The sequence below is a fragment of the Papilio machaon genome, chromosome 17, assembly GCF_912999745.1.
Source record: "Papilio machaon chromosome 17, ilPapMach1.1, whole genome shotgun sequence".
NCBI lineage: Eukaryota > Metazoa > Arthropoda > Insecta > Lepidoptera > Papilionidae > Papilio > Papilio machaon.
In genome coordinates this window covers 4,640,911-4,653,367 of record NC_060002.1, presented here as the reverse complement: position 1 = coordinate 4,653,367, position 12,457 = coordinate 4,640,911, and the positions used below count along the sequence as shown (strand labels likewise).

Below are 12,457 nucleotides of genomic sequence, written 5' to 3'. Positions count from 1 at the left end.
ACTTTTTTTTTAATTCAAATTTGAATCGATCTAATTTTATTTAAACTTTTTGCTAATATAACATGCCAACCTATAATAGTATAATGATCTACAAATGTACAATTGTGTACAACAATGTACAATTGTGTACAATGTACGATCCGGTCCGGTGGGTAAAAGTAAATTCTAAAGTAGCCGTTTTCTCCTTGACTTGGTGTCATTTCTACTTACTTACTTTAAGTAACTGTGAAATAGTTTGAGAGCATCAGATAAATTGGACTGAAACTAAATAAATCCAAATGTGATTTTTTACTTAATGATGTTTTTAGCGTGTGTTAAATGATTATTTTATCGATACATTTTAAAACGCACATCCTAACGTCAGTGTGCTTTTTGTTGTTCTGATGTTCTTTCATATGTCAGAATACGCGCCAAATTAACTATAACTTTTATTTGAAGTTGGCTTGCTTTAACAACATTATAATTTTTAATATTACACATATCATTAAATAGCTACTATGGAAGGCTTTGATGACCCTGGAGTCTTTTTTTCTGATAATTTCGGCGTCGAAGAAAATGAATCACAAGATCAAATCAACCTACAAGCTGTAAAGAAAAAGTTTAAAGAATTTATTCGACAGTATCAAACGGGAAATTTTAATTACAAATATAGGTTTGTAAATAACTTTCGTAATTTAAAAAATACATTAGTAACTGTAACACGATTTGATATTTCATTTCTTGTTTCAGAGATGCTCTCAAACGTAATTATAACCTAAACCAATACTGGGTTGAAATAAATATAGAAGATTTGTCAAGTTTTGACGATATTTTAGCAGAAAAATTGTATAAGAAACCAACCGAACATTTGCCAGTTCTGGAGGAAGCAGCTAAGGAGGTACTTTTTTTTATACATAGTTTTGAAACTTTTTTGTTCTATGGTGTATCACTAAATATCAATTATATACAGTCGAACCCGGATAATCGAAAAAGTCATTATCCGGTCCCAATGAAAAATCTCCATAAGCCAGAAACTCTTATTAAAAGAAACCTCTACAAGTGAGCTTGGATTCTTTTTGTCCATTTTTGACTATATTTCAAAGTCTACAAATATCACATACAAAATAATTTTTCTAATTTTGCTAAATTTCAGTTAGCAGATGAGCTGACTGCCCCTCGGCCAGAAGGTGAGGAGAAAGTAGAAGACATACAAGTCTTACTATCATCTGATGCACATCCATCTAATTTAAGAGAACTTAAGGTAATTTTCTAAATATATTTATTAAGTTATATAAAGTTTTACATTAATTATTATAAAATACATGACTAAAATAATTGACAGTAATATATTTGCAAATTAAATCATTTTTACTTTATCGTATTTTTCAGTCTGAAACAGTTTCACGTCTTGTAAAGATACCGGGTATTGTGATATCAACATCAGCAATAAAAGCAAAGGCGACAAAAATATCAATACAATGTCGTTCTTGTCGCAATATTATACCCAACTTGCCTGTGAAACCCGGTCTTGAAGGATATGTTATGCCTAGGAAATGTAATACGTAAGGAAATTTTTAATTATCCAAAATAAAAAAAGAATCCACAACCTTTATGTATGAAACTGTTTGTTTTTTTATTTAAATAAATTTTTCGCATTATTCTATAAATTGAAGCAAATTAATTGTTTTCAGGGAACAAGCTGGTCGACCTAAATGTCCTTTAGATCCATACTTTATTATACCAGACAAATGTAAATGCATTGACTATCAGGTAAGCAACAGCTTGTTACCTCATAACTCCAGAACAGTTGAATATACTTTGAAATAATACATTCGCTACTACTGTTTTTTTTTTTTTTAATTTCATTAGCAACAGACAGTATTGGTATAAACTTTTTAGTGGTGTGAAAGTTGCACACTGAAGTACCTGGATAAGCGAGAGTGAAGGGACTACAATATTTTACATATACAGGTTTCTTCCTCACCCAAAAATGACTTAAAACTGATTTACATAGAGCAATGGCAGCCATATCACTATAAGCGATCTTTTCCAGGCAACCCAGTGTAGTACCCAATAATTCTTGCTGTTATTTTTTTTTTGACATTTCTTCATATTTATTTATGATATTCATGTTCGTCTCCATTTTAATGATAAAAGTGATTATATTATAATGATTGTAGGTGTTGAAGTTGCAAGAGAGTCCGGAGAGCATTCCGCAGGGTGAGATGCCGCGTCACCTGACAGTGTACTGCGAGCGCACACTGTGCGAGCGAGTGGCGCCCGGGGCTCGTGTCACAGTGCTCGGCATATACTCTATTAAGAAGATAGCTAAAATTGCCGTAAGTGTATCATGCGTAATTTATTCTAGATTTTAGTATAGTTTTTTATTATTTAATTTAAATGTACCTCAACTAATAATAGATGTATTTTAAAGGCTACTCTTGAGCGGAGAATGTACTATTTATAACTTTAAAACTTATTAAATAATCATTTAGACATACATTGCATTTATTTATAATTTTAAGGTTTAATTATTTAAATATATTAATAAATCTTTTGCCAAGTCAAGAAGATTTTTATTGTTTTGTTATGAACATAGAAAGAGAACCGCGACAAGGGTTCAGTGGGAGTGAGGTCTTCGTACCTGCGCGCTGTGGGGCTGACCGCGGAGGAGGGCGTGACTGGCGGACTTCGTCCCTTCACCTCGGACGAGGAGGAGCAGTTCCGGCGGCTGGCTGCATCGCCCGACATATACGAGAGGATCGCCAAATCCATCGCGCCAAGTGTATTCGGTGTTGTCGATATGAAGAAAGCTATCGCCTGTTTGTTATTCGGAGGTATTTATACAAATAAACAAATTCGCACTTTAGATTGATTATCATACAGGAAACTGTTAAAAGAATTGTAATCTTACTAATATTATAAATTCGAATGTTTGGATGGATGGATGTTTGTTTGAAGGTATCTCCGGAACAGCTGAACAGATCTTGATGAAATTTTGCATGAATGTTGAACATAGTCTGGAAGAACACATAGACTACTAATTAAGTTTTTTTTAATGCCGCGCGGACGGAGTCGCCGGCGACAGCTAATTTAGCATAAATGTGAGTTTTTGACCTAATTTTAGTGAAATACTTCATTCAATCAAGTGGGTAGGAAATAAACGTCCTCGGCTGTACAACTCGTCCGACCTGTGACATTATGAATTGCAGATCTCTTTATATTTAACTAGTAGTTTCACGCGGAATTTTAAAAAAAACTATACTAGTAGACTATGTGTTCTTCCAGACTACGCTCTACATTTGTGCTAAATTTCAAGATTTGTTGAGCTGTTCCGTAAATACCTTCAAACAAACATCCATCCATCCAAATATTCGCATTTATAATATTAGTAAGACAGTAATAAATATTTTTAGGGTCCCGTAAAAGACTACCGGATGGTCTGACCCGGCGAGGAGACATCAATATTCTGTTACTGGGTGACCCCGGAACTGCCAAGTCTCAGTTGTTGAAGTTTGTGGAGAAAGCTGCCCCGGTGGGGGTATACACGTCGGGTAAGGGCTCCAGTGCTGCAGGACTTACAGCATCCGTTATCAGAGACCCCGGTAGTGTAAGTACAATTTGAAATAATTACTTATTAAATATTTACCCTACTAATTGTATTGTGTAAATATAAAAAATATTTTTGTAACTGTCAATATGTTTATAAGCTGTTCAATATCAAGCTAACATAATAAAAAGCGTATTAAAGTACAAAGACAATATTTTGTCTTATCGGTTTCAATTAAACATACCTATTTTAATTTAAACCATGCTGCAGTTAGTTAATAAAATATATGTTTGCATTGAGATGTTGTTGGCTCAGAGGTTACTTGACTTGCAATCTGCAGGTCCTGGGTTCGAATCCCGCCATGTACCAATGTGTTTTTCGATTTACATACGTACATTTATTCGACGTTCTTACGGTGAAGGAAAACATCGTGATGCTGCACATATCTGAGAAGAAATTCAATGATATGTGTGAAGTCAACCCGCACTTGGCCAGCGTGGTTGACTATGGCCTAGTCACCCCTAACTTGGGGTAGGCTCTGATGATGATTGAGATGTTTATAGTCTATCAAGAAGGGTAGACACTTTTTTCTTAATATTGAGATTGTCCTCAAAAGAGATATAAATTAGGTATATTGACAATGTGATACGTTGCAGCGTAACTTCGTAATGGAGGGTGGTGCGATGGTGTTGGCTGATGGTGGTGTTGTTTGCATCGACGAGTTTGATAAGATGCGCGAAGACGACCGCGTTGCTATACACGAAGCTATGGAACAGCAGACCATATCTATTGCCAAGGTAATGGAACAGAACATCATTTTAGGTGTAGCGAGTGGAGGACACTGAAGACCTTGAGCCTCCAAGATATATGAAAAGAAGTATACATTATGACTAACTAAGCTGAAGTTACTTTGAGCAGGTCTTGACTGTTTTATGTTGTAAACTCTCATTTATCAAGAAATTTCTTTGCTATGTCACTTGATTTGAAACATTTTTTAATTAATTCAAGTCCTAATTTATGTTTAGTCAATGGAAACCCACAATTATAATTTATTACATCTTATCTATATATATAAAAGAAAGTCGTGTTAGTTACACCATTTTTAACTCAAGATCGGTCGAACTGTTTTAGCTGAAAATTGGTGGTGAGGTAGCTTAGAATTAGGAGACCGACATAGGAACTTTTTTTATCTTGTGTGCATTTTTTTTTATTCCGCGCGGACGGAGTCGCGGGTAAAAGCTAGTGATTAATAAATTACGAATTAAACATTCCAAACAAATAATTGATGTATGTCCGTCTTGAATAAACTGAATAAAATGGTAGTTACACAATTAAATATTTAAAGTTATTAATCTATTAAAAACGAAATAGTGCACAACTAATGTGCATTAAATTATTTTTTTTATATATTTTGAAATTATAAAATGTTACACGTAATATAGTAAAAGTATGTTATATGACTCAGGCGGGTATAACAACAACACTGAACTCTCGGTGCTCTGTGCTGGCGGCCGCCAACTCTGTGTTCGGTCGCTGGGATGACACCAAAGCTGATGACAACATTGACTTCATGCCAACTATACTCTCACGCTTCGACATGATATTCATCGTCAAAGATGAACACGACCAGAATAGAGATATTGTAAGTATATTTAATACACAAATTATGTTAATTATTTGTTTGTGTTGTGGATCCATTCAAAATTATTTTAGATCTGAAGAGACAGAAAAATGTCTATGTCTACAATTTTTTAGGAACATGTTTTACTAAATCTCTTTTCTATCTATTGCGAGACAATTGGATCCTTTGTCCAATGTCAACTCACAATATACATCGTATAACTCTTTTCAAATATGTTGGCGGCTCAAGATCATGTGCGCGATGCCTAACGGCATCACTTAACATTGTGTTCTGTGCAATAACTCTCACGAAGCTAAGAGCCACCAAGATATCTGAAAAATATATTCGTAAATCGTATTAACAAAGTATTAATATAAAATTTTATTCTTTCATTTCTTATTCACACACTCCTCACATCCACATTCACATAAACACCCACTCACCCATTCACGCATACATACACACGAACACAAATCAACACCAGATACACACACACAAACACACACGCATATTGCTATAGTTTACTTTTTCTCTTTTGGTTTTAAAATGTTAATTTAACTCAAAAATTGTACATACTTTTAACATGTAAGGGAAGTCATTGGTTCCTTTAATACACGGAAACCTAATAAAGGAGCCAAGGTTATAATGAAACAGAGGTGTAAAATGTACAATAAAGATTTATTATTTATTAAAAAATAAATCACATTTAATATTACTTGTGTTCGTATACAGACTCTAGCAAAGCACATAATGTCAGTACACATGGGCGGGGACAGCGTAGAGCGGGAGCTAAGTTCGGGAGAGTTACCACTGAGCGTGTTACGTCGCTACGGCGCGTATTGTCGCGCGCGTTGCGGACCACGTCTCTCCGCAGAGGCAGCAGAGCGACTGCGCGCGCGCTACGTCCTCATGCGGGCCGGCGCATCGCAACACGAACGACACGCAGACAAACGACTGTCCATACCCATCACTGTCAGGTAATACATACATACACACACATACACTGCTCTTGTATAAAATGTTTGATAAAGTCACAGCAACTTTACTTAAAAATTTAGTTGTGTACAATGTGACACGGGGGTCTAATTTTAGTCCTCTTTCCTTTCCCATCCTTTACTAGTTAGGAAAGGATGGGAAGGGAAAGTGGATTTGGCGGAGGAGGGGACGCATGTTTAGGTGAAATATCCTCTTTCTGTGCGTCCCCTTCATCATTGATAAAAGGTAAAAGAACGCATCTGCATTTGCGAATGTCTATGGGCAACGGTCGTCTCGCTATTTCGGCGAATCCAGGTGGTCGATTGCCACCTTTTGATATTAAAAAAAAACAATTTATATGTAATATGCAAATTACAGGTCACTAAAGTAAGTTATGCAATCGATGTATAACTAAAATGTCTATATACAACGAAAATAATTGTATACACTGGTTAATTAACTTGAGAGAAAGAATACAAAAAACATATAAATGATTTAGTAAAAAGATTCTGCAAAACTATATATACAGAGCTTTCAGGTTAAGCCATGATTTTGATCTAAACCTACCTATCTAAAATTAGTAAATAGACGGACTAACATCGAGAAGATCAGTAAAGAATTTACCATCTAAAGTCTGCACGCAAATACATGGAAGAGACGATGGCTCCGAGTTACATCATTTTATTTTCAGACAATTAGAGGCTGTAGTGCGTATATCGGAGTCGTTGGCAAAGATGCAGTTGGCGCCGTTCGCGACGGAGGCTCATGTGGCGGAGGCGCTGCGCCTCTTCCAAGTCTCCACACTCGATGCCGCCATGACAGGAAGCCTCGCGGGTAACCAATACATCTATACAATTCTTTATATTTACTTCAGTAACACATTCAGTGCCACCGACTCGCATGACGAATTCACAAAAATGTTAGTCGCATGGAAGGTGTTAACTTTTGTCTTGACAATGTTTACTTATACTACGGCTGGGTTTTCAATGGTCTTCAGTGAATTTCTAAATTTTTTGACAGGTAGAAGTTTTTTTTTTCTTTACTTTTTCATAGAAGAAAGTAATCAAAGTAGGAAGTGACAATTGAATTCTAAACACTCCTAATATGTCCTAACAATTTAATAGTGCCACATTTCTCATTACTCATTTAATTTATACTTTCCTTAAATTTATTTTAATTTAAATTAACTTATTTACTTTTATTTTATACGAGCTTTTACCCGCGACTCCGTCCGCGCGGAATAAAGATAGAAAACGGGGTAAAAATTATCCTATGGCCGTTTCCTGGTTCTAAGCTACCTGCCCACCAATTTTCAGTCAAATCGATTCAGCCGATCTTGAGTTATAAATAGTGTAACTAACACAACTTTCTTTTAGATATATAGATATATTTATAGAGTATAGATATATATATATATATATATAAGATAGATAAATAAGCCAGCTGCCAACACAGTAATAAATTATTTATTGATATTCAGGTGCGGAAGGTTTTACTACGGAGGAAGATCACGAGATGTTGTCACGTATAGAGAAACAGTTAAAACGTAGATTTGCCGTCGGCTCCCAAGTGTCGGAGCAGACCATCATACAGGACTTTGTCAGACAGAAGTACCCGGAGCGCGCCATATTTAAAGTCATACACACGATGATAAGACGCGGGGAACTGCAGCACAGATTACAAAGGAAAATGTTGTACCGATTGTCATAAAAAAAACAATAATTGATGTTATTTTAACTAAATAAAAAAAAATATTTTTCTTTTTATTGTATACTTTACTTAGCTTATAAATTTTAAGGCGATAAGATCGCCTGTATGTGAATGCACCAATTTATAGAGATTTAAAATCTGGTGTTGTCTCTGTAAAAAATAACAAAATAAATGACTAAGATGGCAACATAAAATGGATGAAAAATATAAAATAAAATACCAATTTTTATTTTTTAGCCTTTATTGAATTAAACACTAATAAATCGCAAGTAATGGTAACTACAGACTATTCTAATGTTCACATTTGAGTATTGAATACATTAATACGATAATAGCAATGCTCAGAGCACAGTAAAATTATATGTCAGTTGAACTGACGTTACAATGTTAAAGCTACTCGGTGGTCATTTTATACAAGCGTAGAAATAATCACGAAGCGGATAGAGGTAGAAAACTTATCGTCAATTATGTCTCAGGGTATTCAAGTGGGTTTTCATTGCAGAAACACTTCGCATAATTACTATCTCTTTTATAGAATAAATACGATGTTAATATACATGTATCTTAGCAAGCAAGCCAGGCTTATTCAACACGTTTGAAAAACCCTTTAGAAATATTTAAATTTTACTGAGCTTATTTTTTCTAATAGGTTGGCACAGATGTAACATTTTAAGTATAATCTGTGAAGAATTTTTTTATACATTTTCATTCTATTAACAGTGAGCTAAACAAACTGATTTGAGTCACTAAAAATAAGATTGTAATTTTTATTTCGTCATAACGACTTTATACATCTTAAAGGACAAGCTTAAATTAAATTGGAATGCTAAATAAGAATGTTGGTAAATTATTTTCTCAATTTTCAATTCCATAAATTTGTCACTCCATAGTAGTAGGGGAGGCGAAGCGGGGATTTTGGGATTTACTCGAGCGTAGCAGTTAAACATACTAACGAGTGAAAAAAATAACTGTTAATGCTGAATAAAGTTTTATTAGCGCGCCAGTTTGAGACTGGGTGAGTTAATTGTTTGCAGATAAGTCTACAATTCAATTATCTGACAATTTTCACGCTACATAATGATATGGGAGAGTTAAAAAGTTGCAAAGAAAAAACTTGCCCTTGAAAATGTCGAGTGCAATCAAATTTTAAATATAGACTTTTCTGAATGGAATTAACTCACTGTTTCAATTAGCAAAAAACTCCGCTAAAAATGCGGCTCCACGTGGTATTGTGTGGGAGTGTTTGAACGGGTGCAATATTTAACTGCCGCGCTCGAGTAAACCCCAAAATATCCGCTTCGCCTCCCCTACTATAAGAAACAATTTATAGAATAACCAAAATTGTCTTTAATTATTGACATGTAAGAGCACTTCGATATATTTGAAAGATGTGTTTGTATTAAATAATTGTAGTACGATCAAACCACCTTGAGACAGAATTGATGATAACACAAAATTCAACGATAATATTAGGATCAAGACCGCCGGGTATAAATAATAATGCCGCTCTTAGACCGCGCCGGGAACACTGAAAGGATATTCGGGATGTTTCTCGACGCCCTTCCAGAATAGGAAATTAAATATACGACCGCCCTCGCCCTTGTCTAAGTTCTTTAAGCTATTTATTTCTGCTGGCATTAACTCAAAATCATATATATCGAAGTTTTCCTGAAACAAAATCAGTTGATCTGAAACAAAATAATGAGTCGTGCAACTATTACATTGAGTTTGTGAAATGTTAAATATCATTAAATGTAGTGTTAAAGTGTATAGTGTACGAGAAATAAACTTATCGACACATAATGAGTGATACAAAGAAGTTTTTTTTAATGAAAGAAGAATTTAAAAGTCTGCAGATTCCCTATTCAGTCCCTAAAAATTTTAAGCCTCCGCCTAATTCCGGATTAATTAAAAAATTATTGTGGATTCAAATGTTAGGAGACATGCGCTTGTTATATATTGTCATGCATCGCACACACGGGCTTGTACTTTTATAAATATAATTGAAGTTAAAATTTTAAAATATTGGAATACGCGGACGAGAACGTGATTGTAAAGTTTCGTTTTGTCAGCACATGGGGGAGGGGGGGGGGGATGAGAAGATGGTGAGTTACTATGAAATTCATTGAAAGCAGATTACTGCGACAAGTCTATAAAGAAACACTACTGCGCACTCGCTATCAAATGGCCACTAAACGGCGAAATTATATAAAGCACAGTACACACCTTCAATCTCTTCTCACTAGTACTCTTAGGAATGACTACGACCTTTTGATTGACTAAGAAATTTAACAGTACTTGTGCCGGTGTTTTGCCATGTCTCGAGGCAATCTCCTTTACTTCTGGACGGCCTAAAAGATCCGGAAAAGCGTCTGGGCTGAAAATTTTATGTGTCGACTTAAACATACATAATGAAACAGTAAAGAATTTTATGTGAATTATGTGTGGGTACGTACTTGTAGTTGTATTTGTTGACGAAGTGATCCTTGGCTCCGGGACTGCCGAGTGGAGCGTACGCGGTCACTACGATGTCGTTGTCGGCGCAGAACTTGCGCAGCTCGAGCTGCTGGAAGTAGGCGTGCAGCTCCACCTGCAGCACCTGCGGCTTCAGCGTCGCGTGCTTCATTATCTTGCTGATCTGCGCCTGGTTGAAGTTCGACAGGCCTAGGTTGCGGATGCGACCCTCCTTCTGGCATTGCTCCATCACCTGGAGTTAATAATTTTGTAATTTCATTCAGAAACGCATTTTTAATTTGTTTAAAATTTACAAAGTAATCGCAAAGTTCGCATTCATAATGGTTCGTCGTTAATACCAATGTCGGACGATAAATAAATAGAAAGATATTTAGAGTTTTAACATAGTATACTTTACGCAAGCACAAAAAGTAAATATTTTAAACCTCACCCTCCAAGTATTAATATGATTGGTTTCCATGTCTAGATCGTACTCCCCATTGTCCTTGACCACCGGCGTCAGGGTGTCAAGGTTGCAATGGAAACCGAACGGGACGTGTATTAAATACAAGTCCACATAATCCATTTGCAAACGGCTCAGTTGTAGGTCAAGGAATTTGCGCACATCGGACGCCCTGTTACCTACATGGGGCAACTGGAAATATTTACAATAATTAAAAATAAAAAGTTTATAGAAAAATCCGAACATAAAACTGAAAGAAAACGCGTTGTATTCGCATTTTAAAAAACAGTGCTTGAAAGTTAAAGGCACTTGGGCATTTAAATATAAAAATTGTGACACCCATTTTCTCCTACCAATATTTTATAGCAAACACTTCGAAACGAAAATTGTTCTCAACCAGCATCTTTTTCAAAAATGACCATCTTTTGTTTTTTTCTGAGTTTTTTTTTTAAAGTATCATCCTACGTAAAAGCTTTTAACCCCATATTCCATGAAAAACACATTTCTCGTTTTTGCTTTTACAAGTTACATTTATTTTGCTTGTCGTGTAATCATATGTACGACGTATAAAGTTAATTCTGATATTGGTTTATTTACTACTTATAAAACAATATCATTTTCGCAACACATAGTATGCCTGCTAATACCATGGCGACTTTTTCTTTCAATGGCGGGTTCTTCTAAAATATAAGGGGAAATTAGATAAACGAAACGCAGGACATTAAATAAACAGGATGGAACGTAGTTTTTACAATGGTTAAAAATAATACGAGACTAACCTTCGTAGTGATAAATAAATCTTTTCTGGTACCCTTCCCATCAGTAATCCATTGTTTTATGGCATTACCGATTGCTTCTTCATTGTTGTAATTAAACGCAGTATCTATATGTCTGTAGCCCAAATCTAAGGCTTTATAGACAGTAGATTCTATAACATCAGGCGGGGCCTGAAAGTATTTTAGTAATATTAAATTTTTTGATTCATGAAGATTTTATACTTAAAATATGTTGTACAAACCTGCCATGTGCCTAAACCCAATGTCGGCATTAGATCACCAGTCTGGGACAGCGTCGCATATCGCATGGTGTTTGTATTTTCCGTAATCCCGGATTAACTGGTCTACGAACTTGAACCACTCTCTCGCTCTTCAATAAAAGTCTTTGTTCAAGAACAATCTGACAGGTCTATTTTGGCAAATAGCCAAAAAAAAAAGAAAATATTTTTTTCTAATGTGTGCTCATTAATTATTTAAAAGCAATCGTATCGTACGTACTGTAATCGATATATTACACCAAATGTCTACAGGACGTGAGAATAATGCACCGCAATTGTGTGATATCTAGTATTGATTTTTATGATGTAACACAACCTAATGTTTTGAACTTCCCGCTACTAATTCGTCTAGAAATTAAAGTTTCTTCACTGTTTTCAAATGCTAATTTCTTCTTGAATAAGGAGTGTATAATATAAATATTATACTAAGAAAAGAAACTTTTGGAGGTATATAAAAATAACGTATTTTTTAATTTTAATTTATCCAAACATTTATAAACGAATAACCTTTCGGAATGTCAATAATTACTATGAATTGTTTTCAATGTTTTTAACGACGCTATGGTTTCATGTGATTGGTAGAATTTTGTTCCATTTAAGATTATAACCAATAAAACTTTAGACGTCAAGAATTCAAAATAGAAAATTGCC

At 35.0% G+C, this 12,457-nt stretch overlaps 2 protein-coding genes across 3 annotated transcripts; one reads left to right on the top strand and one right to left on the bottom strand.

Annotated features, from left to right (window-relative positions):
- The first annotated feature begins 405 nt into the window (after positions 1-405).
- Positions 406-7,870, top strand: LOC106721638 (DNA replication licensing factor mcm5). Its single transcript, XM_045681947.1, has 13 exons — positions 406-652; positions 730-877; positions 1,133-1,240; positions 1,369-1,541; positions 1,671-1,749; positions 2,160-2,318; positions 2,579-2,816; positions 3,396-3,589; positions 4,186-4,326; positions 4,995-5,171; positions 5,883-6,127; positions 6,817-6,959; positions 7,606-7,870. Exons 1-13 carry the CDS (start codon positions 498-500, stop codon positions 7,833-7,835), a joined length of 2,190 nt encoding a protein of 729 aa, XP_045537903.1. The 5' UTR covers positions 406-497; the 3' UTR covers positions 7,836-7,870.
- An 865-nt stretch (positions 7,871-8,735) lies between these two features.
- LOC106721525 (aldo-keto reductase family 1 member A1) lies at positions 8,736-12,088 on the bottom strand. 2 transcript variants are annotated; one of them, XM_014516479.2, is made up of 6 exons: positions 11,771-12,088; positions 11,532-11,699; positions 10,741-10,944; positions 10,292-10,542; positions 10,062-10,212; positions 8,736-9,503 (listed from the first exon to the last, which is right to left on the bottom strand). In XM_014516479.2, the coding sequence occupies exons 1-6, from the start codon at positions 11,834-11,836 to the stop codon at positions 9,345-9,347; spliced, it is 999 nt and encodes a 332-aa protein (XP_014371965.2). In that variant the 5' UTR covers positions 11,837-12,088; the 3' UTR covers positions 8,736-9,344. The 2 variants fall into 2 exon arrangements, with proteins under 2 accessions (XP_014371965.2, XP_014371966.2); XM_014516480.2 differs by having other exon boundaries at positions 9,440-9,523.
- Between the last annotated feature and the right edge of the window lie 369 nt (positions 12,089-12,457).

What these genes read in the sequence shown, in the direction of transcription:
- LOC106721525 (XM_014516479.2), bottom strand. Translation starts at nt 11,836, where the DNA reads ATGCGATATGCGACGCTGTCCCAGACTGGTGATCTAATGCCGACATTG. An exon ending in TGGGTTTAGGCACATGGCAG is followed by an intron (nt 11,700 to 11,770) that starts GTTTGTACAACA and finishes AAATACTTTCAG; the next exon opens with GCCCCGCCTGATGTTATAGA. An exon ending in ATTTATTTATCACTACGAAG is followed by an intron (nt 10,945 to 11,531) that starts GTTAGTCTCGTA and finishes AAATATTTCCAG; the next exon opens with TTGCCCCATGTAGGTAACAG.
- LOC106721638 (XM_045681947.1), top strand. Translation starts at nt 498, where the DNA reads ATGGAAGGCTTTGATGACCCTGGAGTCTTTTTTTCTGATAATTTCGGC. An exon ending in CTAATTTAAGAGAACTTAAG is followed by an intron (nt 1,241 to 1,368) that starts GTAATTTTCTAA and finishes CGTATTTTTCAG; the next exon opens with TCTGAAACAGTTTCACGTCT. An exon ending in TCCATACCCATCACTGTCAG is followed by an intron (nt 6,128 to 6,816) that starts GTAATACATACA and finishes TTTTATTTTCAG; the next exon opens with ACAATTAGAGGCTGTAGTGC.